The sequence below is a fragment of the Telmatherina bonti genome, assembly GCF_933228915.1.
Source record: "Telmatherina bonti genome assembly, chromosome: 12".
Taxonomy (NCBI): domain Eukaryota; kingdom Metazoa; phylum Chordata; class Actinopteri; order Atheriniformes; family Telmatherinidae; genus Telmatherina; species Telmatherina bonti.
Window position 1 is genome coordinate 10,504,260 of NC_136610.1, and position 22,145 is coordinate 10,526,404.

The window sequence follows — 22,145 nt, forward strand, 5'->3', positions numbered from 1 at the left end:
CAGAATGACTTTTTTCCCTGAATGCTCTCCGCTGCAGACATGCTCTCTTCTTTTGTTAGTATTTCACCTGATCAGTACTGAACTGAAATGTTGATACGTTTTTGGAAAAAGTTTAGATAAAAGTGAAAACAATAACACGTATTTAAATTAATTCACATTGCATCCAATCATGCTAGCAGTAGGGAAACAAAATCAAACCTCCTTCATGGCAGTTCTGTGCACTAATAAAGAAACAATAATAGTAATAATAATAATTGCATTTTTCTTCAAAAATGCCCCAAAGGGCTTCACACATCTGCTCTCACACCAGATCTCCATATTTTTCCATCTGGAATGGGTTTGTGAATGTCCAGTCGATATCATTTTTCTTGCATGTTGGGTGTTTTAACACATCATTTTGCTTTCAATTTTTAATCAAATATTTACAAAAGGTGTCATTTAGAGGTGACTAATTTGCTTTTAGTGAGTAACGGAGAAGTGACTCACAGTAAAAGGCCTCAGTATTGATCGCTATTGATTCACATTCCTCTCAGAATGAGATTCCCGTCACAGGGTGGAAGGTTAAGAAGATCTTTTGTTTTCCATGTCAGCGCTGTTTATAGCTGTTTAATACCATTTTTATTACCGTCTGAAATCTGTCTTTGGGTTTATTTAACTCTTTGTGGAGCAAGTGACTATTTTTGGTCACTTTGTTTTCTTTCATATTCAGCATGAAACTTTTATTTTTTTGTTAATGTAACAATAGAATGGAGGTCTTGGTACACACCAAAAGGACATTTTTAGATTAAAATGTCTAATTTGAAGGTATTTCATTGAGTGTCCTATAAAGGGTCAATGTGCTGTAATGTGCATTAATCTTAATTTTTTGTTATTTCTGTCCAACAGAACATCATTAGAGACACCCAACGTTGCATCAGAGGGGAAGCTGAGGCAGATCGAGACATCGTCAGGCTTGGCGGCTACATGTGTAGAGGTTTTCGACATTAAAGGAGAACATCTGAACTAAAAAGCAGGAACCATGGATTTTGTAATGAAGCAAGCTTTAGGTGGTAAGTACTCCGTTGCTCATTTCAATGTTTTTCACTCCTATAGCATCCGAGTTAGAGATGATTTCCTCATACATGCAGTCCACAGAAGGTTAACCCTCTGGGGACCAAGGGTATTTTAGAGAAATAAACCCCGCTTGACTTTTTTTTAGTTTAAATGCTAATAAACACCACATTTCAATGCCCCATAATGTTCTATACTTTTTTTTTTTTATTTTTTTTATTGAAATATCATAAACTGCTATGTAAATGAGACTCCTTTGCTTGAAATAAAGAGTGTTATAATTTTGAAGCATGACCAAAGGTACTGAAGGGGGCTGAAGCACCGCAGCTTTCCGAAATCACTGTTAGCTGCACACACTGTATCTGTTACCAAGTTATACATCTGTTACGACACCGTTGTGTCGTTTTTATGTTGAAATAAACTATTTCAGTAATGCAAATGTTTGTTTGAGCAATTATACATGGTATGCGTGCATAAAAACTGTTGTTTTCATAATTTATCGGCCTTGTAAATACAGAAGGCAGCTATCCGACTGCTAATGACACTGATGCATAGTGATTGACACTGTTTGGAGGCGTTTCCTGAGGCATCATCAGCTCTGATTGGACAAACACGTGTCATGAGCCAAAGACAAAGGCTCTGATTGGAACACCTATTTTTGACACAACACTGTATCACCTATGAATGGGCTACAGTGATGCCGGAACTACCGTCTGAAAGCCCGGAGTCTCCCGATTAAGAGGGAAAAAAAGTATGTTACGGTTCAACAGCTATGCTCGATTAAACACAACATGGTCCCTGGCATCGCTGACGATGCCGGCGTCCCCAGAGTGTTAAGGTTAGGGGGTACACCAAAGAAAGCTTTCATTCTATTGGGATATGTTAGCTACTAGAAAACCACATAAACATGTTCATATCATAACATCAGGATCCATGCGATCCACATATATGTGAGAAATGAAAATCTTTAACCCCAACCCCCCCCGAAAACTGTTAACCTAGGCCCAAGTAAGGCTTTTTACAGGCACCACAACTTACAGCTCAAAGCCCAACAAAGTCAGCAGACAGTGAATGGGAAACTGCTCTAATTTACTGATGAAGGAGAACTGGGACCACCTAGACCACACATGTCAAACTCTGGCCTGTGGGCTAATTATATTTGGCCCGCAAGATGATTTCAAATATGTATTACGTCTGGCCTGCCGATTCATTATACAGTGCACGTACCACTAACACTACAAATCCCACAATGCTGTCTTGGCACTAGAAAACCGCCCCATCTCTTGTGTTGACACTCATTAGCAAACCTGCTATTAAGCACACGCTCTAAGCAGACCTCTACTGCTGTGTTGCCTTTTGCTGTTTGCTGAAATACTCAATCGACTCAGCGCTAAATTTACCGGAGGATTTGCCGACTTTGAAGCCAAAAAATGTAGATTTGAACTTTTTAGCAACCCGTTTGCGGTTGACGTGAAAAGCGCACCAACCAACCTCCAAATGGAGCTTATTGAGCTACAGTTTCATGACACGCTCAAGTCAAAGTATGACTGTTGGTGCTGCGCATTTTCCACCTTACCTCCCTGACACGCTGTTCCAACTTCGTGCCCAAGCTGCGCAAATGCTCTCTATGTTCGGCAGCACATATCTGTGTGAGCAACTGTTTTCTTTAATGAAGATAAACAAAACAACACACAGGCGTCGTCTCACTGATGAACACCTTCATTCAGTCCTGAGGAATTCCTCAGCTCAGAGCCTGACTCCACAAATTGATGCACTTGCATGTAAAGAGCGTTGCCAAGTATCTGGATTGGACCCATGTGCATTATCAGAGTAAATGGAAGCAAACAAAGCTAGTTACTGAAGAAATGGTCTGTTCAAAGTTGAAAGAGATAATTGTTTTTTGTTTTTTTTTAGGTGTTGGCCTTGATGGCCTGTGATGAAAAGATGATAATAAGATAAAAAGAATATAAGGTTCCAGATATAGAGGCCTGATATTTATTTCAGTTTTTAAAACAAAAAAAAACACAAAACAAAATAAAAAAAAAAACCTGTTCTCGGTTCAGTGTTTAAGCAAAAACAGGCCTAGCTATGATTTAATATATGAAAATGTTTAATACAGTACTGTATCTCAAAGATAATAAAAACATGAATAATAGCTGTCACTTTCTAATAAAAAATTAGTTTGGCCCTCTACTTTGTTCCTCGTTTTCATTCTGGCCGTCTGTGAATTTGAGTTTGACACCCCTGAGCTAGACAGAAGACTACACAGCCAGCCAATCACCTGTTTGTAACCACACACAGAGGTTAGATCTGCTGGTTAGAATGAACTCTTTATCTGCCAAAGTTGTACAAATTGCAACAAGTAGGATGCAACATCTCCAGTAAAAGTTTAAACCTGCCACTAATGTCCACTACTAGATGGCAGACACAAGAGTCTTCAAAGTAATGGGCGAGGGAAGGCGAGGGGGGGGCATGACTATTGAAAGTTTGTCAAGAATTTATTATTTGAAGGATTACACGGAGCCAATGAGACGATCCTAGTAATCAGTAATAGAGATGGATAACAGTGAAAATGATATGCATATGTTTGTGTATGTATATGTATATGTATATGTATATGTATATGTATATGTATATGTATATGTATATATATGTATATATATATAAGCCGGAATAGGGTGGATTGCCCTCTCCGGGTCGGGAGTGAGGTCCTGCCTCAAGTGGAGGAGTTTAAATATCTCGGGGTCTTGTTCACAAGTGAGGGAAGGATGGACCGCGAGATCGACAGACGGATCGGTGCAGCGTCTGCGGTAATGCGGGCTCTGCGCCGGTCTGTCGTGGTGGAGAAGGAGCTGAGCCAGAAGGCAAAGCTCTCGATTTACCAGTCGATCTACGTTCCTACCCTCACCTATGGTCATGAGCTGTGGGTCGTGACCGAAAGAACGAGATCTCGTATACAGGCGGCTGAAACGAGTTTCCTCCGCAGGGTGGCCGGGCTCTCCCTTAGAGATAGGGTGAGGAGCTCGGTCATCCGGGAGGGGCTCAGAGTAGAGCCGCTGCTCCTCCGCATCGAGAGGAACCAGTTGAGGTGGCTCGGGCATCTGGTCAGGATGCCTCCTGGACCTCCCTGGTGAGGTGTTCAAGGCACGTCCCTCTGGGAGGAGACCCCGGGGAAGACCCAGGACACGCTGGAGGGATTATATCTCTCGGCTGGCCTGGGAATGCCTCGGGATCCCCCCCGCAGAGTTGGCAAATGTGGCTGGGGAGAGTGAAGTCTGGGCTTCCCTGCTTAGGCTGCTGCCCCGCGACCCGACCCCAGATAAGCAGCAGAAGATGGATGGATGGATGGGATGGATGGATATATATGTATATGTATGTACATCTATATCTGTGTTTATATATTTAACCTTTATATTATGTTAAGGGTCAATTTGACCCATTTCACTTTTTGTGATGAACGAACTACTGGTTATCCTTTCTTTTTCATCATGAAAATTTGTGACTTTTCCTCTTCTGGGCTCATGAACTTTTGAGTGAAATTTGAAGACTTTGATGAATAGACGGACATCTGTGCAGTGTTTATATACAAAGATGATGTTGGGGGTCATTTTGACCCAGACACTTTAGTGTGGGTAAGTTGCTGATTAGAGTAAAAAATGTATATTTAATGTACTTAATTTTGATTGCTTATTTATGTTTTTAATGCTTTAGAATAGACATTCATACACAGACACTCAGGTGTGTCTTGGGGTTAAACTTTCTCGCCCCTGTACTGTAAGTCTGTGGAAGCAACAACGTCTCTGGAGACATTTGACATAAAATCTCGAGTCATCTGATTTGACAACCGCAATACCAGAGCGATACCAGAACGAATTGACATGAAAGAGACAAGCTAGCTGCGATCAGATGTATGAGACAAATGGGTTGAAATTCTACCTTTGTTGTTCAATCTTGGTTTGCATGTTACTGTTGATGAGTGCCCTATATCATTTAGGCGGTGCTGTCCTTTCTGACAATAGATGCCTAACAAGCCTGCCAAGTATGGCTTAAAAATATGGATAGCCTGTGATTCAAAATCTAGCTATGCGTAAAATATGTAAGTGTACAATGGAAAGTCACCTGGAGGTACATAACATCACATGTGAAAGCTTCTTTACATCCCACTGCCTTGGAGATTAAATTCTAAAGGGAAAGCTAAATGTTTGTAACAGTCAGAAAAAACAAGCCAGAACGTGCAAGAATTACGTCCACAGAAAACACAGTTACTGTCTGTCCATCATCTGGAGGACATTGAAAAAATTCAAACTGAGAACATCAGAGAAAATGGGGCGAGTTAAAAGTAGTTGTGAAGAAGGAAAAACAAAAATAGATCTTAAATGTGGTAGTTAGTTAGTTGTAGTTAAAAGATTATGTTGATGAATGTCTCTTTTCTAAAAGTTTACATCATCTGAAAAAAGTTGTTATAGGTTGAACTAGATTTTTTTAAATGTTGTGAGTAGATTTACACAGTGTGGGTCAAAATGACCCGCAACATAATCAATGTGATTTTTTTTCAACATAATACAAGCGTTAAAAGAAAGAAAAAGAGATTCGTCACGTAGAACTTTGTATGCTTAAGAGCTCACTCAGCCTTTGAAATGAAGCACAGATCTAAATGATTTGTATCCCATGGCTGTAGCTGTGTGCTTCCTGATGCAAAGATAACTCATTTCGATGTTTACCCAGCCTTGAGAGAGACATGTACTCTGAGTGTTTTTCTGGTTTGGAGTGCTTTGTTTTAACCCAGTAAAACCTGAGGCGCTCTAAGGACAAAATGATCATAATGGCCACACCAAGCCAGCCTTTGCGTGAGAAATACTTGATGCAATAACCCCTTAGAGGACACGACGACGGAGGATAACGTTACCATGAGCTGTCATTCCACCCTGCTTGGTTTTCTTCCCGCTCACACCCTGTGGTCTCCACATTGCCTCAGGTTGGACTCATTTACTGAGCGAAACATAAAAATGGTGTGCGAATGTTCAAGTAAGTGAGGGGTCTCTGGGGCTAGAGGTCATGCCTCTTTAAATCAGCCCTCTCATCTAATTTCATCAGCTGTGACCACCAGCCAGAATGAAATGAGATTTATTGCTTTACAGCTCAGCTTGCCCTTTGTCTTCGTCCTTCCTCCCTTGTTCCTTCCGCCCTTGTTCCTGCCCATCCTCCATCTATCTTTCATCCTTTCTTCAGTTCTCCTCATTTTGCATCCAGTCACTTCTCCTTCATTCTGCTGCTCGGTTGTCTCAATCGTCTTTCCCTTAACCCGCCATAAATTTACTCTTCTGTTTCCCTTCGCCCTTTTTTACAGAGCGGTAAATAAAGCTGCTTTCATGAGTTCTGTTGGACAAAAATAAATCTTGTCGCAACAGCTTTGTGTGTTTCAGAGCCAATTTTGGTTGTTTAAAGAAAAAAATACAGGAAAAGAGTGAAAGGATGAAATGATGGTTTGGAAGTCATTTCAAAAAGGGGGATTTTTTTTTTTTTTTAAATGACAGATCGAAAACATAAAACCTACAGACCCATTAGTTAGCTTTCAGGGCTTTCAAATTTATACCATTGTCTTAATTTAATAATACAAAATCCAATAAAAAAGTTGGGACCTTTGAAACCTATTTGATTCACATCTATTTGTCAGATTTCTACATACATATAAAAGAGGAAACTGTACATTTTATTGTTTTGATAAATATTGTAAATGATAAAAAAATAATTATCAATAAAGATACAATTTTCTGAGCACACATCAGGCCAGTAGTTGGAAACACACTTCTAGGCTGGTTTCTAAGCACCAATAAACTCGAAAGTGAAAACTCTGTGTAACCCATTTTGTTAACAGAAAGGCAGACAAGCCAACATAGACAAACCATAACCTCCACCTTGGTGGCGGTAACAATGGAAAAACTGCAGAAGCAAATTTGTATCTCACAGAAGAAGACATGAGGCCCCTCGCAGGCATTATTAGTCTGATTTTGACAGCGTTAACCAATCATGATCAAGCTCAAGAGATATGACTCTAGACAATAACATTGTTAAAATATTTTACATTCTACTTCTTTCAATGTCCATTCATTTATTTTTTACAAGCATCAACACCATTACTTCATTTTATTAGTTATAAGCCTGCTTTAATCAAAGGTCTGTCCTTCCTGTTATTGATGGGAACAAAATTCCTCATCGTCACTGACCTTCTGTTCCACTCTCCTCCCTATCATACTGGAGCATTCCCTCCCCTTTACTTTAATTACTGTGTATTTTCATACACTATCCATCCATCCATCAATCCATCCATCCATCGATCCATCCATCCCTCCATCCATCCATTCATCCATCCTTCATCTTCATGCCTCTTATCTGGGGTCGGGTCGCGGGGGCAGCAGCCTAAGCAGGGAAGCCCAGACTTCCCTCTCCCCAGCCACATTTGCCAACTCTGCGGGGGGGATCCCGAGGCGTTCCCAGGCCAGCTGAGAGATATAATCCCTCCAGCGTGTCCTGGGTCTTCCCCGGGGTCTCCTCCCAGAGGGACGTACCTGAAACACCTCACCAGGGAGGCGTCCAGGAGGCATCCTGACCAGATGCCCAAGCCACCTCAACTGGTTCCTCTCGATGCGGAGGAGCAGCGGCTCTACTCTGAGCCCCTCCCGGATGACCGAGCTCCTCACCCTATCTCTAAAGGAGAGCCCGGCCACCCTGCGGAGGAAACTCATTTCAGCCGCCTGTATACGAGATCTCGTTCTTTCGGTCACCACCTACAGCTCATGACCATAGGTGAGGGTAGGAACGTAGATCGACTGGATAAATCGAGAGCTTCGCCTTCTGGCTCAGCTCCTTCTCCACCACGACAGACCAACGCAGAGTCTGCATTACTGCAGACGCCACACCGATCCGTCTGTCGATCTTGCGCTCCATCCTTCCCTCACTCGTGAACAAGACCCAGAGATATTTAAACTCCTCCACTTGAGGCAGGACCTTACTCCCGACCCGGAGAGGGCAATCCACCCTATTCCGGCTGAGGACCATGGTCTCAGATTTGGAGGTGCTGATTCCCATCCCAGCTGCTTCACACTCGGCCGCGAATCGCTCAAGCAAGAGCTGGAAATCACAACCAGATGAAGCCAACAGGACCACATCATCTGCAAAAAGCAGTGACCCAATCCTGAGCCCACCAACTCGGATCCCCTCAACACCTCGGCTGCGCCTAGAAATTCTGTCCATATAAGTTATGAACAGAATCGGTGATAAAGGGCAGTCTTGGCGGAGTCCAGCCCTCACCGGAAACGAATCCGACTTACTACAGGCAATGCGGACCAATCTCTGACAACTGTCATACAGGGACCGGACAGCTCGCACAAGGGTGCCCCATACTCCCGGAGTACCCCCCACAGGAGCCCCCGGGGGACACGGTCGAATGCCTTCTCCAGGTCCACAAAGCACATGTAGACTGGTTGGGCAAACTCCCATACCCCCTCCAGGAAGCCAAAGAGGGTATAGAGCTGGTCCACTGTTCAGCGACCAGGACGGAAACCACACTGCTCCTACTCAATCCGAGATTCAACTATCCGGCGGACCCTCCTCTCCAGGACCCCTGAACAGACCTTCCCAGGGAGGCTGAGGAGTGTGATTCCCCTATAATTGGAACACACCACCCTAGTCTGCCAATCCAGTGGCACTGTCCCCGATGTCCACGCGATGCTGCAGAAGCGTGTCAGCCAGGACAGCCCCACAGCATCCAGAGCCTTAAGGAACTCTGGGCGGATCTCATCCACCCTCGGGGCCTTGCCGCCAAGGAGCTTTTTGACCACCTCAGCGACTTCAGCCCCAGTGATAGGAGAGTCTACACCTGAGTCCCCCAGCTCTGCTTCCTCCTCGGAAGACGTGTTGGTAGGATTGAGGAGGTCTTCAAAGTATTCCTTTCACCGACCCATAACGTCCCGAGTTGAGGTCAGCAGCTCCCCATCTCCACTGTACACAGTGTTGATGGAGCACTGCCTCCCCCTCCTGAGCCGCCGGATGGTGGACCAGAATCTCCTCGAAGCCGTCCGGAAGTCTTTCTCCATGGCCTCGCCGAACTCCTCCAATGCCCGAGTTTTTGCCTCGGCGACAGCTGAAGCTGCATGCCGCTTAGCCTATCGGTACCCATCAGCTGCCTCCAGAGTCCCACAGGCCAAGAAGGCCTGATAGGACTCCTTCTTCAGCTTGACGGCATCCCTCACTGCTGGTGTCCACCAACGAGTCCTGGGATTACCGCCACGACAGGCACCAACGACCTTACAGCCACAGCTCTGGCTGGCCGCCTCAGCAATAGAGGCACGGAACACAGCGCATTCGGACTCAATGTCCCCTGCCTCACTCGGGACATGTTTGAAGCTCTGCTGAAGGTGGGAGTTGAAGCTCGCTCTGACGGGGGACCTAGCCAGACGTTCCCAACAGACCCTCACAACACGTTTGGGCCTGCCAGATCTGACCGGCTTCCTCCCCCACCATCTGAGCCAACTCACCACCAGGTGGTGATCAGTTGACAGCTCCACCCCCCTCTTCACCCGAGTGTCCAAGGCATGTGGCCGCAGGTCCGATGATACAACTGCAAAATCGATCATCGAACTGCGGCCCAGGGAATCCTGATGCTAGGTGTACATATGGACACTCTTATGTTGGAACATGGTGTTCGTTATGGACAATCCATGACGAGCACAGAAGTCCAATAACAAAACACCATTTGGGTTCAAAGGGGTGGGGGACATGCCTCCCAATCACTGCCCTCCAGGTCTCACTGTCATTGCCCACGTGAGCATTGAAGTCCCCCAGCAGAACAATGGAGTCCCCAGAAGGAGCACCCTCCAGCACTCCCTTCAAGTACTCCAGAAAAGGTGGGTACTCTGAACTGCTGTTCGGTGCATACGCACAGACAACAGTCAGGACCCGTCCCCCCACCCGGAGGCGGAGGGAAACTACCCTTTCATTCGCTGGGGTAAACCCCAACGTGCAGGCACCAAGGTGGGGGCTGATGAGAATGCCCACACCTGCTCGGCGCCTCTCGCCATGAGCAACTCCAGAGTGGAAGAAAGTCCAGCCCCTCTCGAGGATACTGGTTCCAGAGCCCAAGCCATGCATCGAGGTGAGTCCAACTATATCTAGTCGGAACCGCTCAACCTCGCGCACAAGCTCAGGCTCCTTCCCCACCAGAGAGGTGACGTTCCACGTCCCTAGAGCCAGCTTCTGCATCCGGGGCTCAGACCGCCAGGGTCCCCGCCCCTTGCTGCCCCCCAGCTCACATTGCACCCGACCCCTACAGCTCCTCCCGCAGACTCCCATTTATCCATCCATCCATCCATCCAGTTAAAAGTTGTTATTTACCTCCTGTGGAGTTGCTGTCAAATGAAGTTGACCTTATCTCTTTGGACAAACCAGTACTTATCTGACTGAGACGTAGCTAGATGTTTATAAATATGAATAAGCAACCGAGCAAACTCAGAAAAAAATCCAACATATGGGGAGGAAAAAGTGAGCACATCTATGCAGAACCCTACTGAGTGGGCTAAGCTAATTTTCTCACAGTGTTACTGCATTAACCGCAGAAGATTGGTGGTCTTAACTTCGTCTAAAGCAAGACTGGTCAGCTGAGTGAATCAGAACCAGTCGAATCGATAAATCTCTGTGACACAAACTAACCAAGCTGTGCTTCTATTAACCATCTGCTGTGGCCTAAAGTCAGGACCAATGACCTACTAAAGCATGATTCAATGTAATGCAGTAAATAAACTTTATTTGTTCTGACAAACCTGAATAGAAGAATACCTAATTAAATCACAATATCAAATCTAAACATTTGATTAAGTTAAAAGGTAAAAGGATTTTGATTTTTTACAGCTCACCTCATAATACAAACATTTTTCCTCTCAGCAGTTTTAACAAACATTATGAATCAAAAGAAAGATATAGTCAGTATTCAGTATTTCATTTGACTGTCTTCTTTTACAATTTGTTTAGCAAGATGTTTCAAAACTTTCCCTTCCGTGCTGCAACAAACACATCTCAGATGGAGTAGTCAGATGATATCAAATCAAATCAAATTGGTACAGCACCTTTCATACCTGAAGCAGAAGTGCTTTGCATACATTAAAAACAACAAAGAATACAAATATAGAAACACACCTGATCAATCACACACACATACAGACACCCCTCCCACCAGCTTTCCATGTTGCATAGCACAACTCTAGAAGCATCTTCTTGTCTCCTTAACCAACAAGTAAATAAATAAAGAAAGAAATAAACAAAGAATTTTAAACTTGTTTCTGCACTAGAGCTTATTGATGCATCTTGTTTTGGCCTTTTTAGATATTTGGCTGTTGAGAGGAAAATAATTACATGTAAAAGAGCTAAACACTCACACATATTGGCCACGTTTACATGGAAGTTTTAATTTTTCTTTAATTCCGAATAAAAGTTAATTCCGCTTTCAAACTGGTGGAAAAATAGCCATGTAAAGACCTAATTCCAAATAGAAAAGTCAATTCGCAATTAAACTGAATTCCGAAGTAAGGATCTGGGTTATTCGCATTTTAAATCCGAACTGATTAATTCATGTAAACCCATATTTGGATTTAAGTTATTTCCATTCATTCTGCGGATGCTCCTTACCTTGTCCCATCTGGATAACGCACCTATTCCACGCTTTGTTTTGCCTACTGTGTTCGATAGACTATCTTCCTTCTCCTTCTCAGCTGCTGAAAAAAAGTCTAGTCCAACCCGCCGAGCTAAAGCAGAATTAAGTAAAGATGTAAACCTCCATTCTGACTCATTATTTTCAAGTAAACTTGGAGGCAAATACTGTTAATTCCAAATTATTAATTCACAATTAGAAAACATCATGTGACCAACCTTTATGATTGTTACCTCAAGTTTTTTATACTTTACTATGTTTTATTCGGCTGCGATGGTCCAGGTTGTACTGCGCCTCTCATCCAAAGACTGAAATGAAATGAAGGAAAAATACTTTTTTAATCCCCAAAGGTAAATTCAATATGCTGGGATAGGGATTCAGTATTAGCATTAAATAGCAATGTCCTAACAGTTGTAATGTCTAAAACAAGACTGCTAGACTGAATGCTAGACATCCAGTCTAATGTCCTAGCATTGTAGCATTCAATATGCTGGGATAATATGTTGGATAATCATATTCAATATGACTGCTGGGATAGGCTCCAGCTTCCCCACGAACCTTGGTCAGATTAAGCTGTTCAGATAATGAATGAATGTTTTATTAGGGTTGATGCATACAGGAAAATATTAAAACACACAAGGACAAATGTATTTACTTTTTCATGTAATTTTCCATTTACTGATAAAAAGATGTCCTTGTGGTGTAACGGTTAGAACTGTGGTTTTATAGCAAGAAGGTTGCTGGTTCAATCCTCAGCTGGGGTGGGGAGGCTCAGCAGTGGCCTTTCTGTGTTCTCACCAGGTCTTCCAGTCTAGTCTGGAACACAGAAAGGTTGTTTGTCTCTCTGTAATGGACTGATGACTCTTGCCCAATAGGTTGAAATTGGACTGAGCGGTTTGGAAAACAAACGAACGTATGAAGATGTTGGAGGATTTCAGTGCATGTAATGTGTTTGATATGCAGCAATGTCTCTGCTAGCTATGGTTCCATCTGTTGTGTTTACAACATCCTGGTTTTCTGCCTTTGTTACAATATAAGGCCTCTGAAATCTTGTCTTTTCTCATAAAGAAACTGAAATGAAAGATAACGTGATAATCTCTTGGAGATCAGAATGACCTGGTCCTTACCAGGCAGGTCCAGCTAACTCATTTCCTGTGCAGACGGAGTGAAGCTGAGCAGGTGAAATTGCTGCACAAACAGGAAGCTGCATGGCAGGTTGATAGGCCGATCCCAGACAGTATACACAGATTCAGGCAGCCTCACAGGAACTTTGGGATTTCTGAAGAAAACAGGCCTCAGCAAACCTTCCACAATGCAGAGCCAGCCTGCATGCTGCTCAGACACCTGATGGATGCTGCAGGTTTTTTTTTCTTTGCAATTCCAGGCGCCTGTGTGACTTATGGAGGGCGTATTTTGGCAATAGAAGTGATCCATTATTTAAATGAGCTCAATTTTTCAAAATCCTTCACCCGAGCAGCACTACCATCCATCTGTCTGGCTGGAGGAGGAGTCAGCGGTGCGTGGCTCATCTCACTGATTTAAACTCTGTTGTCCTCTCCAATCTATTCTCATTTTCTATGCAGTTTTTTTTTTTTTTTTAGCTCAGACTTCCTCCTTCCTGTCTCCTCCTGTTTACTTTTTTCTTCTTCTTTGCACCTGTTTGCCCTGAATATGTTTCTAAGCAACTCTCAGGAAAAGTCTAGTCACATCAAAATCTTTACCAGCTACATGGCAAACAAAACATAAAAGTTGAACACATCAAGTGGAATAAAAAATGGGAAATATCTACATCTTGGTGTGGTTCCACTTTTAATTTGGTAAAATGAGACAGACCAATAACTCATTTACATGTGTCAAAGACTGTTTGAGTGTGTCTTATGGACAACACGCACCAACCGCACTGATACTATAGATGTCATTCTTGACTGTGAGAATCAGGCCACAATGTCCTGATATCAGTGACTAGAGGGAAGAGGAAGAAAGTCACAGGATGCACAAATATCAATTTCAGACAAACTTTGGACCACTTTGTGTATGTGTTAAATTTTGTTTTCTTGTCATTGGTTGACTAGCTTTTATTTTCGGTTGCAGAATCTAAATACTTTTTTAAAGGGTGGCTTTCTGATCCACTGATACAGTTTTTAACGTGTACTCACGTGCCACTTCATAAAGGTTCTCGCTGCCAGAACTCTTTCTTCCTGCTCCTTCATTAAAATCTAATTAAATATTCATATAGTAATAACGTCGAAGGAAATTTGCACATTGTGTTTGAGTATCATGCATGAATAATTATAGAGAGGTACCTTAAACTTAGTTTCAGTTTCGGTTTACTTTATTTATTATTAGGTTTTATTCCTAGAGCTCTATTTGCATTTGGGATTTCATTGGTTAATGGTTAACATGTGACTGGAACTAACAGGGCTCTGGCCACATGTTAACAAATAGTCCTGTTGACTTTGATTTTCCTTTTTTGTAGTAGAAAATTGTTGTCTTTTCAGAAAACATTTGTTTTCAGTCTAATGTCCAGCAACATGGATGGAAGACCAGGTGGAAACCCAAAGTCAGGACTGTAAACAGAGAGGGAGGTGGACCTGGAAACTAGGGCTGTTTGATCATCACAAAGTTGATGGGATATAGGGGGAGGTTAACTTTTGCTTTATTAATACAATGAGGAAGTCAGTCACAAACAACAAAGTGACTTTATTTTCACAGTTTCCATGCCAACAACATGCATTTTAAAGAGGGTTGCACTTGTTTTACATATGAAATGAATTAAGGTTACAAGTTTATTCAAAGCTGTCAAGAGTACAAAACAACTTTCTGTTCTCTTGTACTGAACAAACAGCTGACACATCAAAACTAAAAAGCATTATCTATTGAATACATACCTAGGTTTATACTGGATTAATTAACCCTCCAGCAAAATCCACAAACAGCTCCACAAAAGTCTTCAATAAGTTGAATTGTGACATGCAACACCTTGTTTTGGTCATACCCAGTAAAGGTAACAGACATTTTTTGGCAGCAACGACATAGTCAGCTTATTTTCATGTGCATGACTCTGCCTGATATTATCTTTCCATATACAGCCAGGAAATTAAAACTAGATGCCTTAACCAACTCCAGCCAGCTATTGTAAATGAACCAGATCTTATCAACAGGGGCTCTTTTTGTTCAGTATCGCGCTGCAACCTTCACTGCTGTGCTTCTTAACCTCTTCAAAACCAGAGCTTTTGTACGTTAAAGCCTTTGTGGCCAAAAGGCACGACCAGGAGAAAACCTAAGTGGAATAATGAGGGACTGAAAGGACAAAACGAGGACTAGGGCTGTTTGAGCACTTAGCCTTGAATTGTCCGTCTTTGTCTGCAGATCTGAATCTGTGAGCTGACTCTAAATGGACTGATGGAGGCGGAGACAGACAGAAATAAAGGAAAAACATCTTTCAAAGCTGGTTGTAGGTTTGTGCCATCAAATGCAGGGGAAATTCAGGGAATGAAATAAAATTTTGAAATGGAGCAAAGAGAGCTAAGATTAGAAGAAGGTAAAGAGCACTGATAAATGTGTCCAGAAAATTTAATTTGGCTTGAAATATGAATTAATAGAGGAAAAAAAGACAAATAAAAATAGAGGACACAATTTGGAGCATCAGAGGACAAACAGAAGGACAGAGTGAGAGAGACTAATGGATGGACCATGTTGTCTAAAGGCGCAGGAGAGTCAAGTTATCATAATGATTCCTTTAAAATCAAACATGTCCAACCTTTTGTCATACTCTAGGTCAGGGGTCGGAAACCTCTGGAGCTCTGGAGCCGCATGCGGCTCTTTAGCACTGCCCTGGTGGTTTCCTGGAGCTTTTTCAAAAATGTTTAAAAAATGGAAAAAGATGGGGGAGGGATATATATTTTTGTTTTGATATGGTTCTGTAGGAGGACAAACATGACACAAACATTCTTAACATTTTCCAGCGCTGTAAAAATGTGTAGAATAAATATTAAATTTGAACATTTCTGTCAAGGAAGATTTGCGTCATAGCCTGCGACACGCGTAGCCTATCAGCAGCGCGGGATGCCAGGCAGGTGTTTGTTGTAAACAAAACCGGCGGCTGTGTGAAGGGACATGGATCCCAAAGGGAAAAAGAGAAAAATAACCGAGGAGAACAGAGGATTCAACGTTTCTTGGACTGCATTTGTATTCATTGCCGATGCGGAAGGATTGCCTGAATGTTTGCTCTGTAGCGAGAAGTTGTTAAATAACAAGAAGAGTAATGTGGAAAGACAATTCCAGGGAAAGCATGCTACATTTGCAGCCAGTACCCAGTTGGGAGTGACACAAAAAGTGCGATTGCATTACTTCTGGAGAAATTAGAGAAGCGCAAAAATAGATTTAAGTGGATTGCATCTCCAAACTCCACTACTGCTGCAAGTTTTGTTGTAACCCGGGAGATAATAAAGCGTAGAAAACCGTTCACAGATGGTGATACATGAAGGAGTCAGTCATCAACATATCAGAACACGTATTTGCAGACCTCAAAAACAAAACCGAGATAATACAGAAAATCAGAGACATGTCCCTCTCCGCTAAGACAGTGAAGGAAAGGACCATTAAAATGGCGGCAACATCACTGATCAGCAAATCAAGGACATTAATTCAGCACAAGTTACATCTTACATGTTGAGAAGCTGACCAGTGATGTCCGACAACAGAAGTCACATTAAACAGGTAAGAACATAATCCTTCATAGACACAGACTGAGGAACAAAGTGGATGTTTTTATGCAATTATTTCTGACTTTTGTCAGTATATATTTGAAATGACACTTGGTAATATAATCGGGTTTTGGTGCTCAGGTTGGAGGATAGCTGCGTTGGTTGCGTGTCTAAAGAGAAGAGGATGCTGCTGCGTTTTACCCTTGCACTGACTTGCTTGACAGAAATCAAACTGTATTCATTTGATTTGATATACTTTACCTTTTTTGTAAAAGGCTGCTGGTTTATTTTTTATAAATGCAGGCTGCGTTCTATTGCACTCTGTTTGTTGCCCAGATAAGGGGTGCGTTATGCACATTCCATTTTGTTGTTTTTTTCGAATTCTTAAAAATAAAAATGACATAAAAAAAAAATCAGATTTCTGTATTGTATTGTTTTAATTTGATCAATGCAACGAAACATAATTCATTAATATTGTAATGAAGTTAAACGTGGCGGCATCATACAACAGAATAATCACGTGGTGCGTCATTCTCTACAGGATGCGCTGCAGGGAAAATAAACATTTTATCATTAAGGCTCATTATGTATTTGTAACCAACTTAGTCATTTTGATAGTAGGCTAATATAGCTAATATAGATATATAAAGCATGTGTTGCCTTCATGATAAGGCTTATATAAGCCTTTTAATTTTTTGCGGCTCCAGACATATTTGTTTTTTTGGTCCAATATGGCTATTTCAACATTTTGCGTTGCCGACCCCTGTTCTAGATAATTAGAATAATTACATTTTTACTTTTCATCTGTATTTGTTGAGGCATCCAAAGTGCTAGGCACATGCTGTGAGCTCTAGTGTTCAGGAGGCAGGCAATCGCAAATGGCAACAGACACACAAATAATAAATACGTGTAGGCACCAAAGTGCCTGCTTAGAATGTAACACTTTTAAGATTGTAAAACACCATTTAAAAAAGCTTGCAAAGCTGGCTAAATTATTTAATAGCAGTTCCCAGACTTTCCAAATTAACTTTATGTCTGTCACAGCTGGTGGAGGTGAGGTGTGGACCTAAATGCAGAGATTCAGACGGAGACGGAGACGGAGACACAGAGTCAAGGCTGGTTTATTTCTTGCACCACAGGAACACAGGACCCTTAGCACACAGGAGAGTGACTAACACAATGAATCCACAACGTAGAACTGAAACCAAGGGTATAAATACACTGAACACAACAAGACACAGGTGAAACAAATGAACTAAATGAACCCAGGTGAATGAAATCAACAGAAACAAAAGCTAAACAAGCCATAAAGGAGCTAAACAGAAAAAACTACAAATAAAACAGGAAAATTAAGACACAAAAAGTCCAAACCATGACAATGTCATTAGAACCAGTTGTGTCAACATTTTTCCTTAAAAGAAAGACGTGAAAATTGTTTAAGCATCTCCAGCGGGGTCATGCTGTCTGTGAGCCCTTCAGCTAGCTTGAAAGCAAAGCTACAATTCAGTTATTCTCTGTGAACGTACGTAGAGCATTGGCATGGTTCAGTAAGGTTAAAAGGCAGTGTAGCGATTTTCATATGGGGAAACTGACTGTGCATGTGTGAACACACATTGTTACAATAATATGAAAAAAAAAGGCTTAGCAGCGCCGTGTCTTCAATAGAGCTCTGATGTTAGATGTAAACAGCTAACAATAGTAGAAAGTTGAAAGAAAACCATTCTGCACTGAAGAAAGCTGAACAATGACGCTGGAAGCCAATGAACACTTGGTTAGTGAGTCTTGAGGTCATCTCTTGGAAAAAGCATAGTTCTGTTTATGCTACAGCCTTGCCTTTCCAATGAACTAAACCAGGGGTGTCAAACTGCAGTCCTGGAGAGCCAGTGTCCTGCAGGTTTTTGCTGTCCCCATGCTCCAACACACACCTGACAGACACTCAAACAGCTTGACAAGAAGCTGGTGGATCCATTGATTTGAATCAGTTGTGTTGGTGGAGGGAAACAACAAAAAACCTGCCGGATTCCGGCCCTCGAGGACTGGATTCTGACACCCCTGAACTAAACAGTGAAAACTAAATGGAAAAGTAACAACATGTGTGCATAGAAATACTAGCAACATGGTGTTAGCTAACACTAAACACCTTCTGGTGGGGTTGTGGTTTTCAAAGAATGATTAAAATATTCCCAGCAATTCAAATGGTAGTTTAGCCAATGAATATGAATTAGAAGTGTGAGAAAGGTGGATAATTTCTCATTCAGGTTTTATATCTTTCTTCAAAAAGTAGAATAAGGGTTACATTTTTCTAAAAAGATTGTCATTCTCTGTTTTTAAAATCATGGGACTTTACTGTTTCATCAACTGACATCCATTAAATTTCTGGCCTATACTGACATTGGTGTTTACATACACACTTAAGTATAGTTCCAGCCCATATGTTGTGCGTTTGACTGTTTTAACACATTGAAGAACCCACATCAGACAGTATGACCTTAACTCGACTCCCCAGCGAGTCCCAGAGAACATTTCACTGCCTGTGCTTTCAGCCAGCTGAGTGGCAATTTGTCATCCTCAGGTTTGCAGCCACCACACTGCACTGCGGGGCCATTAGAGCCTCTGTGTGAGGCTGCTGGAAAGCGGCAGGACCTGCCACCCTAGGGTTCACAAGCCCAGAGGGAGTCCTTGAAGCCACATTTCTTTCTGAGTAATTTACTCAGAATTGTTCTCATTTGGCTCCTGTGAGCACAATAACTACAAACAACCCCAAAATACCGGTGGAAGTCCATAAAAGTTGGAAATTAATCAATGACCAACATGGCTTCCAAGAGTCGCCCATTCAGCTCTTTATACTTTTACAGTTTAGTTCTCACAAATGAATAAAAGTTTATCTTTTTTAAAGTTTTATTCAGTCAGAATGTTACAATGGTTAAGATGTTGTCATCCATTTTTGAAAACAAGCATGACCAAGCATGAAAGCTCAGATTAACACTGTCATACTGCTTATTTGTGTTTTAGCCAGGTTCTGCTTAAATAAAAGTGACTATGTTCTGTCAGCCTTGCGTGAAGGTAACCAAGTAGTACAGTAGCTGTTTTAAGTAGCTGCAGTGAGATGAATGGCTGTTGTCATGAGAGAGAAGAGGCGAATGCTTAGAATGGTAACAGGAGGCCAGAGAGTCCTTTTCAGAAATCCTCTCCTAGAAGGCATTCACGTTGTGCTCGTTGAACATGAAGTGACAGACGCCTTTATATGAACGTGAAAAGAGGATGTGAGGACGTGGTCATTGGCTTTGTAATGTCTCTGCAAGTTTCTGAGGGGTTTGGAAAGCTCAAAACATGTATTCAACCATTACCCCTAAATTGTTACCAATGTTATCTTTATTTTGAAAAAAAAAAAAAGACATTTCTTTAACCCTCTAACTTTCACACTCACAAAAATATATGAGAAAAATGCTTCTCTAAGTTTTTTCAATTTGTTTTGGACAAGAATAAACAGAATAAATGTTTTATTTTAGCATTTTAACATTTCGCTTAAATGTTAAAAAAAAAAAAAAGAAGTTAATAATAATGTAACAACAGTGAAATGGTTGCAATTTGAAACAGTAGTGTTAAAACAAACAACAGTACTGGTGTCACGTAGTTGGGTTTTGGTATAGATGCTCAAGAAGTTTTATTCCTCCCCACCCCCACCCCCCCTTTTTTTTTTTTTTTTTTTTTTTTAAAGTAATCAAAGTCACTGCATATTTGCCTCTACAAAATGGTACACCAGGACCTTAAAAGGTTAAAGGGGTGCTATTATGGTATTTCAAGTTTTCTGAGCTTCCTACAGTGTTACAGTGTTGAATCCTCATCAGACATGTGAACGGCACTGTTTTTTATCACCTAAACGCAAGTTTGAGTTTAGTTCCAGCACTCTCTCCGTTCGGTTTCCATGGCAACGAAAAATGTGTCGTTTTAGAGAGTTTTTCTACTTGGAAATCCTTGTGACGTCCCGGGGGATAAGGTTCGGTGATTGGTTACCTTCTACTGGTTAACAAGAGCATGTACAAATACATCAGGCGGGTGGAAAACGTGGGATAAAGTTATTTCCAACGATGGCTGGTGAGTTTACCAAAGAGAGACATCCTGCTGCATTCGTTGCTGTGGGTTGCTGTTTTCCACTTCGTTTTCAGGGTCTGATTCAGGTTCCAACATGTAGGGCTGTATGCTATGTGTTGACATTGTATTTTGTTTTTTTATTGAGTTCATATGAGCCTAATCCTTCTGTTTATGAGACGTTACAATGACGGCGAAAGCAGGTGCGGTGCGCGCTCCCGATGTAGTGCAGTGGCGGGAGGCGGGGCTTAATGCAGAAGAGTCTCAATCCACTCGTTTTGCCCGCAGGCTGATCTGACAGCCTACGGAGAGGGTCAGTCTGAAGTAAATAAAGAGATTTGTGGCAATAACTCGATCAATCCCAGCCCTTCTGGTCTAAGAAATAAAAATAAATTAGCCTGAAATGCACATAATCGTTCCACTTTAAGGCATCAATGCAATAAATAAACAAGCAAAACCAGGGAAATACTTATTTCATAAACAATGTTTTTCTTGTCTGTAATCCATCCATCTATTATTTATACCAGAGGTGGCCAACTGCAAGTAAGAGTTTTCCTGCCCATCTCTGCTCTATAGTTTTCCCAGGGATCATGGGGTGCTGGAGCCTAACCTGGGAACAACTAGGCAAAGGGCGGAGAACACCCTGAAGAGGTCACCGGTTCATTGCAGATTTCTGTGATTTAGCTGGATTCTTAACGAACTCCAGTCTATTCATTTGTAGCCAAACCACCAAAGTTTTGACAAATTAGCATTCAGTAAAAGCTTTGCATGTTGAAAACTTGCACTAAAACCTGCTTTCAGTGTTGATATGTGTAGGACATCAAGCTCTGCACAAGTCAGAGTCTGAAGGCCTTCACACACCTACTCTGAAAGTTTGTCCAAATAATAAGCAAAATAACATTTTTTTATCGGATCAGTTTAAAGTCAATAGGAATGGTCACATCAGTAATGAATATTGCAAGTTTATATTTTCTAACTGTGGTCAATCTTTTTAATATTCACATCCGACAGGAATGACCAATCAGAAAAGGCGTGTTGACTGATAGGTTACGAGCTATGCAGTTGTCACTTTCGCTGCTATTTCATTCAAACTTTGTGTCACTGGCGAGCATCTTTATTATTTCTTCATCTTAAAGCAAGCAGCTTGCTGCTAAAGCAGATCCTCCAACTGTCCCACAGATGTCCTAAAGTCCGTCCTGAGGGGACCGTGGTCCAGCATCAGCTCCTTAAACAATGAAACTCCCAAAGTTCTCTTTTTTCTTTTTCTCTTTGCTTTTGCAGCATCAGCACACTGTTGGCTTGATGTGAAATCCACTTTGCAAGTTTGTTTCAGAATATTCATAATCTATTTGCAATTTCGCACCACACTTGGTGTGCATAGACAGAATTGTTGATGACTCACCTCCAAATTAATTACAACTTCTTGCTGTTTATTTGCATCGGCCTCGGTGTGTAAAGGCCTGCAGGCTGTCCACCCCCAGGACCAGGATTGAGGATTCCTGGCATGGTCATTGTGATTCCTAAAACACCAACCTGTTTCAGTCCACTAGCCTTCCCAGGAAGTGAAACAGACTTATCAGAGTCCATAATAATTCTCTAAG

At 41.9% G+C, this 22,145-nt stretch overlaps 1 protein-coding gene across 1 annotated transcript in view; it reads left to right on the forward strand.

The window, feature by feature from the left end:
• Positions 1-1,015: 1,015 nt before the first annotated feature.
• cplx2b (complexin 2b) overlaps positions 1,016-22,145 on the forward strand; it is a gene marked incomplete at its 3' end in the record, with an annotated part of 29,080 nt that continues 7,950 nt past the window's right edge. Inside the window, exon 1 of the mRNA XM_079250385.1 lies at positions 1,016-1,049. Coding sequence (XP_079106511.1) covers positions 1,019-1,049 — 31 coding nt within the window. The 5' untranslated portion in view covers positions 1,016-1,018. The remainder of the gene's footprint in view (positions 1,050-22,145) is intronic.